This window comes from Nelumbo nucifera, chromosome 1 (assembly GCF_055504915.1).
Source record: "Nelumbo nucifera cultivar China Antique chromosome 1, China Antique-T2T, whole genome shotgun sequence".
NCBI classification, from domain to species: domain Eukaryota; kingdom Viridiplantae; phylum Streptophyta; class Magnoliopsida; order Proteales; family Nelumbonaceae; genus Nelumbo; species Nelumbo nucifera.
The window spans coordinates 168,172,427-168,192,131 of NC_142649.1; the positions used below are offsets into that span (position 1 = coordinate 168,172,427).

The following is a 19,705-nucleotide window of genomic DNA, read 5'->3' on the forward strand; positions in this document are numbered from 1 at the left end:
GCAATTTTGTTCTATTCAATTTTGGTCTGTAAATATTTTTTTTATTTTTAGACAAAATGTATAGGATTTGATCTGATGTAATTAATAGAAAATTAGGTTTTTCTGTTTTTTTACATTGGAAGACATGCTGGAGTGCATAGAGGAAAAGAAGAAGTTTTGTAGAAAAGAGATCTGCAATCTACAATTTGCAAAAAAACAAATTTGCTATCTGTGATTAACCCTTTTCTTATAGGTTTGGAGTTTGTCTGAATCATCACACTTACAATCCCGTGATTATGTTTTCTTGTTGTTCTTGAATGTCAAACTCAGTTGTAATTAATTTTATATCATAATCTTGAAAATTGCAACATATTTTGGACAACAAACCCTAGGCCGAATTGACCTAGTTTGGTCCAAACTTGTTGGACTGAACCCATGGTTCAATAGGGTCTGTTCTCAAACCCATGGGTCACGTTTTAAGTGACCCAAATTTGGTTATGGGCCAAGGGTTTGATGGCCCATCACATGATACAATTTGGCCCACACCTGTAAAACCCTGTTTTGCTAAGTTAAAGCAGAATCAACCCATTTTCAGCATAAAAGCTATATGGGCCGAATTGCTTTTTGTAGTTTAGCCCATATACCTAAATGATATTATTTGATAATACATGGGCCTTAATGGGTTGATAATGTATTAACTTTAATTAATTAGGGTTTTATAGATTATTTAAATGATTAGATCAATTTATGCATGTGGATGTGTGTGGTGTGCTAAATCTGATTCGTACATGGGCCTTAAGTACTTGGCCCATGTTTAATCACTAATGTCTCTCTACGAACACCATGGCTGAATGCACATCATTTCCATGGTGCCCTAAAGATCATTGGATGATCTCCCTTTTCAATGGGCCCCAAATCAGCTTTCTCCCCAAGAGGAACCATGCAGAACCCTAGCCCGTTTTGGGCCCATTTGAATCTGACTTTATGAAAGTCAGTGTGAGCCACTATGGTTTGATCTAAATCAGATCTAGGGATATTTCAACTTGTTCCCTCCAATTATATAAGTGCAAGTGATAGGGAATTTCATATGATGATTTCTCTAAAGGCCTTCTATCATTAGCATGAAAATGGATTGTATTGGCAATGAAGAGGTGCACTATAAAATTGGGCTATCCATTTGCTGGTCCAGTTTGTTGGATTGCTTCATAAGATGATAGGGGCATCATAGACTGATGTGGGAAGGGCCTATCCTAAAATGGAAGACTTTCTCACGGTACCTTAGGGTCCACAAAATGACGGGTCAACACTTAGTAGATAGAAAGGTTTAACCTAAAATGGCAATAAACCTTGTCTGACAAAGGCCAAAGGGAAAGCTCATAAGATGAGTGGATATGATCCTTCATAGAAAATGGCGGGGCTTTGCAGCTGAAACATTTGGCTCCAAGCACCTATGTGATTTCCCACATTTCCAGAGACATAACCGAGTCTCCATCACTAAGATGGGAGGGAAATCTCAGAAATGAAGAAATGGAAATGGAACATAGATAGAAAACCTTTTTATGTAAATAACATGAATCAATTTTGGTCATGGACTAATTTATGTTGCCTTTTATCAGAAATGGAAAATGGACAATTCGCCAAATTGCTGGATGATAACAAGCTTAAGGGACCTAATTATGTTGACTGGTCCCGTAACCTTATGTTGGTTCTAACATCCGAGAAATTGGACAAGGTAGCCAAAAACCATGCACCGAAATTTCCGGGTGACAGGGATTTCGAGGCCTGTAAGAAAGAGTATCAGGAATGGAAGGAGAAGAACTCTCTTGCCCGGTATTACATCATAGCATCCTTAGACAATCCAAAACAGAGACAGTTCGATAAGATCGAAATGTCTAAGGATATAATGGATAGTCTGAGGACAATATACGAAGAGCAAAATTGTTCTATTTGACAGAATGTCCTCAAATTGTAAATGACTACATAGATGTCTGAGAGCTAACAGGTTCATGACCATTGTCTTAAGATGATGGGCTACATTAACGAACTGGAGGCTCTCGGCTCTGGGCTAGATGATGACACTAAAATTGATGTCGTCTTAAACTCTCTGCCACCCTCCTTCAATCATTTTATCATGAACTATAACATAAATGAGCTAAAGGTTAGCCTTTAGGAACTCAGTAATATGTTGTAGAAGGCCGAAGAACTGATTAAGAAGAATAAGCTGATAGTCATGCTTGTTGAAATTGGAAAGTCAAGCAAGAAAAAGATGAAGGTTAAGAAGAAGCCTCGAAAGAAAGAGAGATGGACTTGATAGAAACCAACAAGGTCTGGACTCTTGTAAACCCACCCCTTGGGGTGAAAGCAATTGATTGTAAATGGATCTACAAGAGGAAGAAGGGCCCTGATGGGAAGATTAAGACCTATAAAGCTCATCTTGTAGGGAAGGGGTACACTTAGAAAGAGAGAATCGATTATGAGGAAACCTTTTCACTGGTGGCCATGCTTAAATCCATAAGGATCCTGCTAGCGGTAGTAGCACACTATGACTATGAAATTTGGCAAATGGATGTCAAAACCGCACTCCTGATCTTATTGAAGATATCTATATGTAGCAACCACAAGGTTTCATTGTTGCAAGTCAGGAACACATGGTGTGTAAACTCAACCGATCCATCTATGGACTTAAGCAAGCTTTTAGAAATTGGAACACCCGATTTAATTCTACCATCAATTAGTTTGACTTTGAACAAAATTCAGATGAACCCTGTGTTTATAGGAAGACAGTGGGAGATAAGGTTATGCTATTGGTTCTGTATGTAAATGACATTCTACTCATTGGGAATGATGTATGAATGTTAACTACGATGAAGGTATAACTTTCGCAGCAATTCTCCATGGTGGATCTTGGATAAGCCTCTTATATCTTGGGACTTTGACTCTATAGAGATAGATCGGAAATGATAATAGGATTATCCCAGTCTACTTACATTGACAAGATTGTCAAAAGATACAGCATGGAAAACTCTAAGAAGTGATTTGTCTCTTTCAGACACGGAGTCACTCTCTCCAAGGGTATGTCTCCCAAGACTCCCGAGGAGATTGAGGGCATGAGAGAGGTTCCCTATGCCTCAGCCGTAGGGTATGCCATGTTGTGCACTTGGCCAGACATTGCTCAGGGTTAATTCTTTATTATTTTGGTCTAAGTTTGGTTCAAGACTTGAACCTATCTCTGATACCACTAAAGGGAATGGAGATCCATCACTTTTCGGAGCTCACAAATAGAAGTTTGAAAGAGAGTCTATGCACCTATACAGCATCGAGGGCAATCTTCAAATGACATAATATTTTGTTGATGAAGGTTTCATTTATGGATAAGTCATTATTATAGGCTCTCCACAAAAAAGTTTCTCACATTACAAAGACCTAGAGCTTCCATACGCTTTTCCACAAACTTTGCAAATCAAGGGGTGTGTCTACAAGTAGCCATGATCTCCAAGAGACATCTCTTTGGCTACATGGTAAGCTGAATCATGGATCAAAATATTGACAATGATATGTCTTGTATTGGTGCACCTAGATATGCTTAGATACATCGATATACCAATTTTTAAAATTATTTAAAACAACCCAAGACTATATCCCAACCCTCTAATGAATAAAAAAAAAAGACTATTGATTAATACACTTAATACCAACTTTGGGTATCAAATATATTGATATATTAATCCTTGGCCTGACTTAAAGGTGGCTTTGTCAACTTCCCAAACCTCCAAATGAGCCTTACTTGATTTTTCGTCCATCTTAGAGGGATGCCAAGAATGGCATTAATCTTCTACCTTGAGAATAGCGACCTAATGACTCCTTAGTTCCATCTTTTGCTATGGAGAAGGATAAGTTAAGTAATGAAGTTATTGCAAATGAGATTTTATAATTAGGGATTACACGCACCCAAGCATGCATTATCCTAGATTTGGATGCTCCCATCGTCTTCAACTTGCTAGACACAAGCAAGAGATTATATTTCCCAGCCCTAGAGCAGTCTTTTCCTAGCCCAATTGTCTTTGGTGGTAAGGGTATCAATGGACTAGTTTTGGGGGGTCCAGTCCAAAATCAATTTGTAGGGATTGGATGGACCAACAAGACATATTGGATTGGACCATTCTGGTCCAAAATATTTATTAGATTGGAGTGGACCTAGTCCATCTGTAACAAATTTATATTGAATTCGGTTGGATTAAGCTAATATCCAGACCATTGATAAAAGATAAGAATATAGATGTTAATGGGCTGGGTTTTGGTTGAAACCAATCTAAATTAAAATGAATTTGAACAGATTGGATGGTCCGGACATTGAATTGGACTGATCCAAAATATTCATTGGATTGGATTGAACCTAGTCCATTTGTAATGGACTCACATTGGACTAGTTCGAATTGGACCAAATCCATTCCAATTGGCACCCTTATTTGGTGGAGGATATAATGTTCCAAAAATTGAAATTTGGCCCCGGCCACGGTGAATTTTCCTCATGCATTAACCTTTAAGCTTAGTGGGAAAGCAGAGTTGCATTGAAGATGTTGCGGTTTTACCAAATTGTTATAAGTTCAAATTTCATAGAAGTTTTTTATTTTTTGGGTAGAAATTTCAATTCGGTTTGTTCATGAAATACAAAATCAAAGTCACTTTGGGTTCATTTTATTAATAAATATTTTGATATTTTTTGTTTAATGATACCTTTTTTATCTATATTATTATAAAGTAGATATTTGCTTGGTTTTGGTCCATTCATAAAAGTTAAATTTAATATACAATATAAAATTGTATCTTTATCATTTACTTATATACATGTTTATTATGTGCCCTTAAAAAAAAAAAAAAACTATACGATTCATATACTATTGCAATCCAAATTTGAATGGATTAATTACTTATATATACCCAATATACTTAGGAAACTAATTAAATATATCCTGAACTTTTAAAACCTACTTATATATACCTTATGGGATGTCCCCATATAACTATTTATCATATGTTAAAAAAATGTTAAAATTATTTGATAAGTCATTAAATTCTTTTATAATTCCATTTGACCCTTCTTCCTTCTTCTCCTCTCCTAATTGAATGAGCTACCTACAGAGCTATAGCTCCACACTACACCTACAACGGTGCCATTGACAAATAGAGAGACTCTACAGCCTCGTACTGTGTGTACATTCTTGTTAGTGGAACAACACCCCTTCCATGATTGTTGATGCTCAAGGTGCACTCTAAGCATTGTCACCACCATCTCCAACACTGTGTATAAGCTCTACCTTCATTAGGATCTAAATTGTCCAAAAAAAAGCATCACGACCCTCTTCTCTAGCATTTTGACTATCGTTCTGCTCCAAACACTAGTCAGTGGAATTGGTGTTGCCGTCAACAACCCAACTGATGTTGCCATGGTTGATGGTTAGAATGCAAGCTGATGGCCACCTTCCCCTTCCAATGGCACAACTACAAGAGTGTATTTGATGCCATTGCGAGAATGCCGAGAAACAAGACGAATCACAAGTTTGTGAGGCGGATCATCTCTCATGATGAACTACACAATGATCATGACTGCACCATAGGATCAGATCAAGGAATCGATCTTGGACCACAGCTTAATTGATGAGGGATGGGCTTGAGGCCCACGTGATAGCAAGTTTTATGATGGACTTCGTGGCCGTAGTGCGCAAGGGCACTGTAGTCTTACTCCAACACATTAGATTGGGCTCTGGAGACAGTGTGGGCAGATGGATCCATGGCGTTGTACAAGGGATTCATCCCTATGATCTCGAAGCAAGGGCCATTCATAGTGGTGCTGTTCCTAACCTTGGAATAAATACGGAAAGATTCTCAAGGATTTTTAATTTGGAGATACGACGGAGGCATGGATAGATGATGAGGAATCCACCATAATAAAGATGAGGTTAAATATGTTATCGTTGAGTTGTTATGTGATTATATTTTGAAAACTTAATAGTGTTTGAAAATGGCATGTTGTGAAGATTTAATGAATAGTTAGGGATATTTTTATTTTTTACATTTTATATGTTAGATTTAATCTTGAAAAAATCAACATGATACATATAAGTTATTTTTAAAAGTTAAAGGTATATATAAGTAGTTCTCAAATGTATAAGGTATATATAAGTAATTAATCCAATTGGAATCTAATATAAAGGGAAGATTGCATATTAGTACCTTGTACTTTGGGCCTAGTCTATTTTTGGTACATGAACTTCATAACATGCCAATCTAGCATTTGAACTCCCAAAATGTCCCAATTATTTGTATCACATGATGACATGTGCAACTTACAACTTTTGAAAATGTCAAAATTACATTTCAAAATAAGACATTGTTCATCATCTTCTTCCTCAAGAATCAAGATTGAACTAAAGCAACGGTTAATGATAGAAAGCTTGAGGAGAGACTGAGAAGTCCCACGTAGATTTCTTGTTATCCATCTAAGGGCAAGAACAACAAAGATAGATAGAGCAGTAGAGGAGGGGTAAAGAAATGGAAGCAAAATTCATAAGAATATCAACCAATGATTTAGTGGGTGTTTGGCATCGGTGCCATTTTATGAGAAAATCACACCACATAGGCGCCACATTAGAAAAAAAAAGCGGTGCTTCAAAAATGACCTCTTATTTGGTACCATTTTTTTTCCAGAAAAAAATGTTGCTTCAGACCATGCCTTGGAAATCGGGAAAGTGTGGTCTAAAGCAACACCAAATGTGATGTTTTCTTGGAAAACAACTTGTTGTTGCTAGTGGTGCAATGATGTGACATCAATGTGGCATCATCTTGGACGTGGGATAATATGAAAATGTTGAAAATGGTTCTACAACACTGGTACCAAACAAAACCAGTGTTGTTTTCCTAGAAAACACCCTATGTGGCAGAATTGCTTCCAAACAAAAAGTAAGCAGTGTTCTCAGCACTGATGCCAAAAACCTACTTAAAAAATGACCCAAAACCAGAACCATTATGGCCACTGGTTTTCGGGTCGACAATTTGGCCGTTTGATTCGAATAGATAATTCATTATGACAAAAAAAGGGGACTAAAAACCATTGAACGAGTCAACGGTTTGGCCGCTGGGTCAACGGATCATTGACCGATTCAACAATTTTTGGCTAATAACCAGGTTTGGGGTAAAACGGAACCTGTTGCCAAGACAATTCTTGGGTCAAACAATCCGACTGTCTGAGTCAATGGCGGTTCAACAGTACACAGTTTCCATGGCTCGTGGAAATAGAGAGAAGGGGGAAGTTGTATGTCTTATATAACTACAACTTTCATGGACATTTCTTTCCTTCTGGGCCACGTTCACTTTGCAAATAGAGAGAAAGGGGGGAAGTTGTATGTTTTATATAACAATTAGCATTGCATTAGACTCAGCGTTATGATTCTTGAGTCTTAAATGAAACCAAGTTACAATTGTGATGTTTCCAAAATTGGAGCCAAGGGTAGCAAAGTAATTTCCAATGTTCAAGGGTTGTAGGTCCTGCCTGTCAAGAGTGAAAAGACGTTAGAGGCCCCAAGAGTGTTCCTAGGGACTAGGACTCTAATGGTCAAGTTAACTGAAGGCTCAAAGTAACTAAGGTCACTACAAGAGAGTAAGTGATAGCTCAAATATGCATGTTATACTTTTATGGTCAAGTTAACTGAAGGCTCAAAGTAACTAAGGTCACTACAAGAGAGTAAGTGATAGCTCAAATATGCATGTTATACTTTTAAGTGTAGTGTCCCTTTTATAGTCAGAGCCACCTAGGTGATCAACAATGAACAAGAAGTAGCTGTCCTGTAAATTGCGGTCATGTAGAAGGACTCGGAGAGGCGTTAGACGACCACGGCCCCTTAATTAGTGACTCGGGAGTAAATACACCAGGATCGTGTGTATACATTAAATGCTCCGCAACCATCAAGGAGGGGAAGTTACCCCTTTGCTCTTGAGGGACAATCAACTAATAGAAGTTCCCTTAATCAATGCCACGTGTTAGGATCTAGTGAACCCACCAAATATACCTACATCAAAATTGTGTTAAGGGTTTTGTGTTTTAGGACTTTGTTTTGATGGGTATTTGAGTTATAGGGGTGAAGCTTGGCCACCTAGTTGGTCAAAATCCACTATTATGTTATGAGTATCTTTTACCTTCCTCTTCCATGTTTCAATAATCACCAATGGAAACTTTGAGTAAATTCTTTAGTTTTGGATTTTAATTTAATTAATTATGGTTGAAACAAGGTTTTAGGAATGGTACTCCTAGTCTACAACAAAACTTACTTTCTCCAATCCCCCTTTTCCTCTTTGTTTAAAACCTCGATGCATTATCATCATAATTTCCATTTTTTACCTATTTTTTTTAATAGAAATAAACTTGTTGACATGTCTTTCTTCCCCCATTTTTTTGGATTCAGTGGAGATTGTCTGAAAACATGTGAGATAAGGTAACACAGAGTTATGTATTTGCTGAAGCCCTTTTGATTGAAGGAAGCTAATCATATAAGTTTTCACCCCATCATGCTGCATAAGACAAATGAAAGAGAGCTCAGAGCATCACCTTGTGATCAAATCCCAAATATAGGAATCCATGAATCCAATTTTGGATATCCCAAAGGTCCAGAACCTCATATTACAAACGGTGAACATCACTCTTCAGCTCTTTCAAGGAACAGAGGTATGTTGGAGAGGAAAAAGTGGCCGAAAGGCCGACCAAGGTGATGTTGTTATGCGACCAACTTTCAGGCCCTGTACCATTTCCCATGAGATGATTGTAGCCACTTTAATGGTTGAAGCTTCTAAGTCCACAGCAGATCATGAAACAAGATGAGCAAATTGGTCTTCATATCTGGGCACTTGGATGACTGATAAATAAAATTAAATGACACCCGAAGGCATCTTATCATATGCCACTTAACGACTAAATTGGGATGTTTTGGGAGTTTAGGTGTTGAATTGGCATATTTTGAAATTTGGATACCAAAGTGAGTTCAGGCCCAAAATATAAGAATATTTTGAAAATTTAATGGAGTATTTAAAAATGATATATTTTAAAAATTTAATAAATCCTGTATATGTTGTGGTTAAGATCCGACTCGAATTGAATATAAACATAATCACATTTGGATCCACCTATATCCGACTCCATCCGATCCGTCTGCACTTCGTAAGCACTAAGCACAAACGTGTACGCGTGGTAGAGTAAATTGCGGGTCCGGGCCCGTCACACGACTCACACTGTATTCTTTCTATTTGGTACTTGGTAGGCTTCCATCACACTGTATTCAGTCTGTAATCAGTATTCTTTCTCCTTAAACCCTGCCGGCTAAAACCCTACTGCTACTGCTGCTGCTGCTGCTGAACTCCACCAAAGCAGAAAGCCTAGTTATGACAACCCTCGAAGAAGCAGACGTCGGCATCTACAGTTACATCTCTCAGCTTCCTGGATTTCGTGGCGTTTTGAAACAGAGGTCCCAATCTCCTTCATAAATATATTTTTGTTTTTGCTCATTTTTTTCTCTTTTTAATTTAATTGTTCAACTTTTGTACGAAATTTTATGCCAGGTATTCGGATTTTATCGTGAATGAAGTAGATTCCGATGGAAATGTTGTTCACTTGACCTGCTTGGATGCCCCTCAGGAAGTAATTTTAACTTCTTTTGTTTTCCCATTCTTTGATTTTGCGCGTGCAACGGTTTTCATTTTATTTATATATTTCTTGGCGCTGCAACATTCATTCTGTTCAAATTTCCAGAATGTAGAAGAAAAGCAAATGATAAAGGAAAAGGAAGATTCCGTTCAAAAAGAAAAAAATTATACCTCGGAAATCGAATTATTTCGGGCCCTTGCCGGTGACTCCGACGCTGAATCTCTGAAAGCTTTTGTGAATCAAATCACGTCTGGTGTGGAAAGCGACGTTTCTCCAATTGTTCTCTCTCCGGATTCTGATAAATCCCATCGAACGGCAAGTTTCGACTTCAATCAGTTTCCTCTTGGTTTTCATTTCAGTTGAGTATTACCAACTATTGATTATTTCAAGTTTTTCAGGCAGTCCATAATTTCTTCAAGGAGCATTTCAAGTTCCTTGTAACGGACACGCTTGACGGACCCGATGATACGTCCAAGTGCATTCGCGTTAGGTTATGCTCGGGAGGGCAGCACAGCAATGGCAGAAATTCCAGAAAACGTAAAGATAGGAATGACAAACCCTTTGACAGCAGAGGCTCGAATGATTGGCCTGAGCATGTCGGCAAGTTCCTGAGGTGAATAGCTGAGGCACTCTTTCTTTGTTCCTTCTTAACTTTAATTGTCTCCTATGGTTTGTAAGAGGACACATACAAGCAGGGAATTCGCTAAATAGCCAATTTGTTTTGCTTTTTCTAGCCTATCTCGTTTTGCTACGGATAGTGAGTATTTTTATTTTTCTCTCACTTATTTTGTTGTGAAGAGAACTGAAGAATAGCAGAGAATCATGAACAGCTATTATCATGTTTTTTTTTTTAAATTTTATCAATGTATCATTGGTTCAATCTATTATCATAGATTCCTCAACCACTAAAGGACAAATTGTAGACAGTGCTTTCTGTACAAATACATTGGGTTGTAAGGATGCTAGGCATTGTCCTTTGTGTTTTAAAGCTTCCATGTACCTCCCTTCCATGACAGTAGTAGCTTCGACCTTATTGTTGTAACATACAATGTTAGCAAGTTAGCATTGTCCTTTGTGTTTTAAAGCTTCCATGTACCTCCCTTCCATGACAGTAGTAGCTTCGACCTTATTGTTGTAACATACAATGTTAGCAAGTTAGCATTGGCTGTCACTCACTTTCCTTCTGAAAATGCTGAAGGGATTAAAAAAATATTCTATCATTTTAGCAGCATCATTGTATTTGAGTCCTTCCTAGTTCCTACTTTTACCTATTTTTTTGGATAAATGATAAAAAGGTGTTGTATTTGAGTCCTTGTTTTTACTTTTTGCTAATAGCCTGGGATGATTTGGTTATTCATGAAAACCTTCGTATTAAGATGGATAGACAACTTGGTTGTGTGGAAGGAGTGGAGAGCTCCCTCTACATCGATTGGTTTGAAGATGAGGAAGTCGATCGGGCTCCAAACAGAGGAAGAGCTAGAGGTTGAAGGTGAGGGCATTTTTGGAATAATTATTGCTAAAATTGATAGTGGGGTTGATGGGTTGGGGCTGATTGAGTTTCGAGACATTGGGAAGGTGGAGAGGGCTGACTCAAGGGAGAATTTGATAGAGGTATTGGGTAGTGGGGGCCACTTGAATTCGGCTGGAGAAGTAAATAAAGGTGGCCATGTGACTTAGAGACTATTGTAGTGGGAGGGGAGTCGGAGTCTAAAGGACATGTGGTGGACCAAAAACAAAAGGGGTTGGGAGCTGATTAAGGAGTTGAAAAGTTTTCGATGCTATCTTATGAGGAGTGGATTGTTGGTCTAACTGGGGCCCACTTTCAAAAACCCATTGTTTCAAAAGAAAGGAAGCGGGTCAGTGCGTTAGGGCCAAAATGTAATAGGTGGAGTTTGGATTCGTTTAAATGTCCAAAAAGGAGGATGAAACTGTGCAATTCCTCTCCAGTTAGAGCTTAAAGGGGAAAGGAAGATCGGTGGGAGTGGGTGACTTTCACGGTTCCAAAAAGGGAAAAAGGAGGGAGGGTGAGGACAGTGGAGGGGAACACAGGAAGCGATATTGTTTGGAGTCTTGGCATAGGCGAGAATGCACCTGCTTTCTGCGAGCAACTTGTGCCGAAAGCTGGAGGAGTGGCTCTGACCTAGGATGTTGGCACTCCATCTTCAATTTCTCAGATGATTGAAGTTCTCTCTAGTGGCCCCAATGAGGTCAATAAAGAAGAGAAGGTTGGGTTGGAAGAAAGTGAGGAGGAGGTCTGGAAAGGGTTTGCTGTGTCTGACCCAAGAAGCATTTCAGGAAGCAACGATGGAGGAAATGTCGATCCAGACGTGGTTTGCTGCACACCTACCCCAGCTGAGAAAATTGATACCGTTCAACGGCAATGTGAGGAAGTGCTGGATGGTAGTTTTTGTGTGGCTTTGGGAAGGAGGGAGGAGGTTAAGAAAGTTTTAGGGGTGGCGGAAGCGGTGAACATCTTTGAGGAGGTGGTGGTAGTAAAGTTAGGTGTGGACCTAGGAAGAAGGAAGGCGATAGACTCTGTTACTCTGGTTGAAGAGGTTCTCAAAAAACCACATTGTGCTAGGAATTCTCACAATGTTCACATAACTAAGGTATTTTATTGGTTAAAACATGGTTTGGTTGGAGCAGGACCTACAAAAAATTTAAAAAAGGTTTATAAAAGAAGAGGGGGGAAGGTTTTAGCACCATCATATGAAGAGTTTGGGAAGGTGGATTATCGGGCTCTTTTCAGTTCAGACTCTCATGTGGAAAAAGAAAATGAATCAACTGTCAGTTCTGAAGTGAGATATTCTGATAGCAGTCTTGAGGAGCAGAAGGAGGGGCTTAGAGGAGTTCCTATCAAGAAAATTGTTGAGAGAAGTCGAGATTGGTAAAAGTCTTGGCTTCTGTTTCTGGGGATGCGAAGAGTTTGCTAAGGAGGATTTTGAGGAGTTCGAGAGAAATAGGATGGAAGCGAGGCTGAAGAAATTGGAAGTCAAGGAAAGAGGTGAGATGGTGGGATGAAGAATTTGTTGGGGAAGAGGAAAGTATTGAGGAGGAGATGTAAGGACATCGTGTCTGGGTTCTGATTAGGGGTTTTGAGTCTGAAGTGGAATGAAGGTGGTGAATTTGGAGTCATTTTTTTGTTTTGATTGTTTTATGTTTTTTTAGGCAGTTCTGGGTGTAAGTTAGTTAGTGCCTGTTTTCCTCTCGAGTGATTTCTTGTCACCTTTCTCATGTAATCTCTTTTTCTTTAATAAATGTTTCTTTATCCTTCAAAAAAAAAAACTTCTTATCACGAGGGAACAATCATTGAGGCTGAGCTAATTGTTTATAATCTATTAACTTCAGATAGACGTTCTGTTTGGCTCTTTTTATTTTTTTTCCATTCAACAATCATAAAGCCACCATAATGGTGGAAAGTTAAATAAAATCAGTGTATGGAGTATAAAAGAGGCAGACTTTGTTTTACATATCTGATTGCACATTTTTGGTATTGCCTTTCCATGCCCATGAACAACCAAAAAGGGACCAAACAATGATCTAAGGTAAGCTATATATTTTTTTGATAAATGAGAATATATTTTATTAATTCTGAAGGTATAAGCATTACAAGCATCCCTTAGAGAGGCACGAGATGCTACCTCTTTATAAACAAAAACAGAACATAAACTATTACAAAAATATTTACAGGTGAGCCCAAAACAAAGATTGTTTATTCACCCCTTGTTTGGCAAGGGTATCAGCTAACCCATTAGCCGATCACCTCACCCTTTCTATCCTCAAGTTCATATCCTTGGTGATTCATAAAACTTTTTTTTTTTATCTCATCCCTGTAACACCATATTACAGAATCTGGATCATTTAACCAACCCACCACCAGTTTTGAGTCCCCTTCAATCACCAAATTGGTTATATTCAATTCATTAGCAATTTGTGCTCCTTGTAAGGCAGCAAGTAGTTCTGCCTTGAGAGAGTCCCCAATCCCCATTGGGCCAGAGAACAAGGCTGCCATCCATGTCTCTCACAACCCCTCCTATACCAGTAGGTCCTGGATTCCTCCTGCTGCTCCCGTCAAAATTCAGCTTCACATAGTTTTCAGGTGGGAGTAGCCATACAGCATTTATCCTTTCCCTTTTGGAAGAACTTCTTGCCATTCCTTCCTAATTTCCCCACAGGTCATCAGGAGAAACTTGAGAAAACAGATCCATAGATTTGATCCAATGAATCACTCTAATCATCACACAATCCCTTATTTGTTTCTTGCTTCTCTCCTTCTTATAGAAAATTCTCATATTCCTCTCTTTCCCAAATAGTCCAAACCAGTGTTTTAAAAGGCGTGGGAGGCGTCCAAGTGAGGCGCCCCCAAAACGCCCTAAGGCGTATGCCAGAGGCGCTGACATCTCTGAGGCGTACACCTCATGCGCCTCATGCACACCTCATGTGAAAAGATAGAAAAAAACAAAAAAAGAAAAAAAAGGAAAGGAAAGAAAGGGAAGGGAAAGAAAGATAAGAAAAAAAAAGAGAAAAAGAAAGAAAAGAAAAGGGAAGGGAAGGAAAGAAAAGATAAGGGGAAAGAAAGTGGGTTGGGGACTAAGTCCCTGGACCCCTTCGGTTGGGCGGTGCCCCCCTTTTCAATGCAGCCCAATGTGTGTGTGTGTGTGTGTTAGGGGATCTTCATTCTTCTTAATACAAAAGATTTTTATTAAAAATAAAGAAAAATAAGATCCTCCTTCCTCTTCTCCCTCCTCCTTCCTCCTCATCCCCTGCCTCTTACGTTTTGAACTATGCCTCCGCCTCTAGGTAGTGGAACGCCTTGTGTCATGCCTCCGCACTTTAAAACATTGGTCCAAACCAAGGCTGCTCTGACACACCTCCACATTATCCTTCCCTTTTTTTTTGGCCAAGTAAACATAAAAGGATCAAACAACAAATTAGCCTCTGTTGGTAAGGACCACCTGCACCCAAACAATGAAAAAAATCAATTCCATATATATGCAACAAAAGAACAGGAAATCAGTAAATGAGAGCAACTCTCATTATAAGATCTGCACAAGACACACCTGTTAGGAGAGAGACATAAATTGGGTTTCCTCTTCTATAGCAATTCCAAGGTATTAATTTTTCCATGAATTACTTCCCAACAAAAAAACTCTTATTTTAGGGGTAATGGGTTTGCACCAGTACTCTTTCAAGGCGAACAGAGGAGAGGGGGAATAATTACAGAGAGACTTGAAGAAGGAGGCACATGAAAACAGATCCTTAGGTTGAGGGGCCCGAATATGCTTGTTTGAGTTATCAGGATCAAGGCACACATTTTGAACTAATTGAAGCAACTCTGTACAAGCCCTCAACTCCCTTAACCCTCTACGAAAGCCGAAGTCTCAATTATGGTCCATTGGGAGAAATGGGGGAGCAATGAATTTGGCAATACATTCATTTTTGTACAAGGAAATCGAGTATAAAAAATGGGAAGAGATCCTTCAACGGGTAAGACCCGATCCAGATGTCCTCCCAGAATTTAATAGTATCCCTTGAACAAGCATCATACCTGACAAACTGGAGGAAAGTGAGCAGAATATGATGAATTGCCTTCCACGGAGATTCTAACGTAGCCTTGTTGGAGACACTTGCATCCCAACCATTTCCCAACCTTCCATATATACTGGCTATTACTTTACGCCAGAGTCTATCCCGTTCCCATAGCCACCTCCATAACCATTTTCCTAGCAATGCCAAGTTCTTTTTATCAACATACCCAAATCCCAATCTTCCTGCTTCTAAACTTCTACACAATCTCCTAATTAACCAAGTGATCTTTTTTACCTTCTCTTGATTCCCACAAAATGTCCCTCATCAGTTTCTCCATCTTATTTATCTCCTTTTTAGGGATCCTAAAGATCGACAAGTAGTAGATTGGCAGGTTAGCAAGTGTGGACTTCACCAGATTAACCCTACCCCCAATAGAGATGTTGTTTCTTTTCCAAGTTGCTAGTTTCCTGGCGCACCTATCAAAGATTGGAACCCAAAATCTAGTCTCTCTAGGGTTTGCACCTAGGGGAAGTCCTAAGTAAGTCAGAGGCCAACTTGAGATGGAGCATTCTAGGACATTTGCAACAATTGTAAGATCTCCTTCCTCCATGTTAATTCCCCCAATACAGCTCTTCTCAAGATTAATTTTAAGGTTTGAGACAAGTTCAAAATTCCTTACCAAGTCCTGATTTCTCGCCAAAAGTTGATCTCTCCCTTCACAGAAGATTATAATATCATCTGCGAACTGTAGGTGAGTAATCGATACCCTATCCCTACCAACCTTCCAACCATTAAATCTGTTCTCCCTTTCAGCCTTATAGATCATTCTACTCAAAACATCCACAACTACTCAACTAGGGTGAAGAGAAAGGGTGATATGGGGTCTCCTTGCCTCAAACCTGTACAAGATGGAAAGAAGTCTCTCACAATCCCATTGACCAGAACTGAATAATGACAAGTCTTAACTCTTAACGCATCCAAAGATCCAATTACACCATCTCTCCCCGAAACCACAAAATTCCATTACCTTAATTGAAAACGCCCAGTCCACTAGATCATAAGCTTTCTCAAGGTCCAACTTACACATTCAGAGCCTTTTTTCCTAGATCTTTTCATTTCTTCCACACATTCATTGGCAATGAGGATTTGATCAGCTATTTGTCTCCCTTTTACAAAAGCCCCTTGTTGTTGGCTGATTAAGGTAGGAAGAACTGTCTTTAACCTTGCGGAGAGGACCTTAGCAATGATCTTATACAAGCTGGTACTAAGCTGATCGGTCTGAAATCCTTTGGGTGGCAAGCATCATGCTTTTTTGGGACAAGAGCTAAAAAGGTCACATTTATCCCTAGACTAATGAAACCCTTTTCCACAAATTCAATGAACACTTCAACTAGATCTTGTTTCACAATTTCCTAACAATCTTGATAGAAGGCCATAGTGAAACTGTTTGGCCCAGGGGCTTTTGATCTATTCATTGAAAACACTACCCTTTTTTTTCTCTTCTTCTTCAAAATTTTTTTCCAACCAACAAGTTTCTTCATCTTCTAGGCAAGTCCAATCAAGATCCTCCATAACTACTCTGTCATTCTAGGGCCTTCTAAAGATGGACTTAAAATGGTCTACAAAATTCCTAGCAATCTCACTTTGATTGGTTATCTCTTGCCCTTCTACTTCCAATTTAGCCACATAGTTTGTCCTATTTCTCCCAGGCATGAAAATATTTTGTATCACCATCCCCTTCCTTTAGCCACTTGCACTTGGATTTCTGTCTCCAATTGATCTTTTCCCTTAGTAAAGTTTCTTCTAGCTCTCTCTTCAATTTGGACCTCACAACTCTCTCCTCAACAACAATAGACCCCTGTGCTTCCTTATCTAATTCCTCTATGCTGGACACTAAATTGAGTTTTTTCTCCTATAGTCTTCCAAAACGATCCTTATTCCATTCCTTGATTTTTCCTCTTCAACTTTTTAACTTCTTGTGAAATTTCACACCCTTACATCTCACATCACCTACGTCCTCCTTCCACCATGATTCTACTTTCCTTACAAAGGCCGGGTGGGTAGCCACATGTTTTCAAATCTGAACGGAGTGGGACCACTTAAGAAGGTTTTGAGACCTAACTTGATAGGGAAATGGTCTGAAGTGACTCTAGGTAAACAGAAACCTATCCAGTTTTGAGCAGTGGGGAGCTTCTTGAGGATTGGACCAAGTGAATCTAGCTTGCAATAGTGGGAGTTCTTTCAGCTTACATGAATCTTTGAAGTCATTGAACTTCCTCATACTGGAGGACATGAATCTTTGAAGTCATTGAACTTCCTCATACTGGAGGTCACCTGTTGGATTGGGTTACTAGATTCATTTGAGAATCTCATCTCATTGAAATCCCCTACAACACACCAAGGTCCTTCCCATAAACCCCTAACATCAAACAATTCCTCCCACATATCATTCCTTTCTCGATAACTGTTTGGTCCATAGACATTGGTGAGAACCCAAATAAAACCATCTTTCATGTTTTTAAACTTCAAAGAAACCGAGAAACTACCAATCAGTTCCTCTACGGCTTCAACCACTTTGTCCTTCCACATGGTCACAATTCCCCCTGAGGCCCCACACGTAGGGGAGTCAATGGACCGGTTTTGAGTTGGACTCTGTCCAAATCAAAATCCATTTGGATGGATTGGACGGACCAATAAGACATACTGAATTTGGACGAACTGGACAGACCAATATGACATATTGGATTGGATCATTAGACCTGGTCCGTCCATAATGAATTTATATTGGATTGAGCCAATATCTGGTCCATTGATAGAAGATAAGAACATAGTTGTCAATGGACCAGGTTTGAGTTGAAACCAATCTAAATTAACAGTAATTTGAACAGAGTGAACAGTCTCTGGACTGGTCCAAAATATTCATTGGACTGGATTGGACCAGGTCCATTTGTAATGGACTCACATTGGACTGGACCGGATTGGACCAAATCCAGTCCAATTGACACCCCTACCCACACGAAGGACTAGAGGACCATCTAATTCCTCTAGAACCCCAAATACTTCTGATCCAGATTCTATCCAACTCGAAGATTTTTGTTTCTTGTAACATGACAATATCTGGGTTCTCTCTTCTAACTAGGTCTTTAACAACTCTTCTTTTCCTTGCACTCCCCAAGCCTCTGACATTCCAACTATTCAGCTTCATAATTCTAATTAGGATGCAACCCTTGTTTTCTGCAAATTCCTTAGACTTGAGTTTTCCTTCTTTCACCCCCACCACTAAACTCTAAGTCCCCCTCAATGTCTGATTTCAGCCTCTCCACTTCTGATCTCTTCTTCCTTCTCTTTTTCTTCTTTTATTCACTCTTCCTGCGATAAACCTTTTGTTGGTTCTCTTCTTTCCCTGTTTTCCCACTCTCCTTGTCCCTAGAGATCATTCCTTCCTCCTGGCCTAGATCTATCAGCTTATCCCTCTCTTCTGATTCCAGATTCCAGCTCCCTCTCCTTAAGCTCCTCGATCTCAGAGCAAATCAGATTCCAAATCCTATCAGCCTCCTCTCTGACCCCTAACCTGTCTTCCACTTCTCTCTCTACTTCCACATCTTCCTTCTCAGACCCACAGGAATCTACACTACCTACTGGTTGGGAGAATGGCAATGTTGCAGCTGCATCTGTAACAGGCAAAGAAGCACAATCAGTAGCACAAAACAAATTGACCATGATACCTGGTAACAAGGATCCGAGGATGTCTCTGGGCTGAGAGATTGTAAGACAGGTTCAGGTGCAGTTACCTTATCCCCTAATGCAACCAGTTTTTAGTGTCTAATGTCTACAAGTTGAGTGGTATTTTTTTGTCAGGGATTTGTATATGCAACGGTGCTGCAAGGTTGCAATCACAAATGATGAAACCATAAAGTCATAAACTATATTCTGGAACCTACGTTTCCCCAGGTTGAATGTGATTGAAATTTTTATTTTGAGAGTTGGCTACTTAAAGAGGAAACTTGCAGCCATGGTGGCAATTATAACAAATCACATTAGCAGCAGACCTGATCAATGTTTTTGTTCAGAATGAGCTATAAAACAGAGGTTTGTAGTTTCAAAATAGACCCTAAACCTTCTCTTTTTTAGTTTTTTTGGAATAAATAACTGTTACTGGCATTTAGTCATTAGATAGAACTTCTTTCCCTATTTCAACAGTGTCTCAATGTAGAGAATGAACTATTTTTTATTTAGTTAATAATAGAGGCTATAAGTTATGGAAAAGGAGATTTGGTACCAAAGTTTGGTGCAATGGAATAAGACTATAGGAGGAGATCAGTGATCAATGAAGAAGAAGAAGAACTGACCTTTCTTACTATTGGAATGCTGCCTTTCTTGCTATCATTTGGAGCTGTGACCTGTGACAGAAAAGGAAAAGAAAGGGTTAGGGTGAGATAAGGCTCAAATGTGAGAATAATGGAACAAAGTTAAATAATGCTGAAAAAAAAATCCAACAATGTTTAGAGG

The 19,705-nt window shown here is 39.1% G+C and overlaps 1 protein-coding gene across 2 annotated transcripts in view; it reads left to right on the forward strand.

The window, feature by feature from the left end:
• Nucleotides 1–9,282: 9,282 nt before the first annotated feature.
• The window catches only part of LOC104596597 (Pseudouridine synthase family protein), a 32,977-nt gene continuing 22,554 nt past the window's right edge, over nt 9,283–19,705 (forward strand). Inside the window, exons 1-4 of one of the 2 annotated variants that reach the window (XM_088895133.1) lie at nt 9,283–9,488; nt 9,583–9,661; nt 9,773–9,986; nt 10,070–10,280. In XM_088895133.1, the coding sequence (XP_088751259.1) occupies nt 9,406–9,488; nt 9,583–9,661; nt 9,773–9,986; nt 10,070–10,280 (587 nt within the window). In that variant the 5' untranslated portion in view covers nt 9,283–9,405. The remainder of the gene's footprint in view (nt 9,489–9,582; nt 9,662–9,772; nt 9,987–10,069; nt 10,281–19,705) is intronic. The other variant, XM_088895134.1, reaches the window with a different exon arrangement.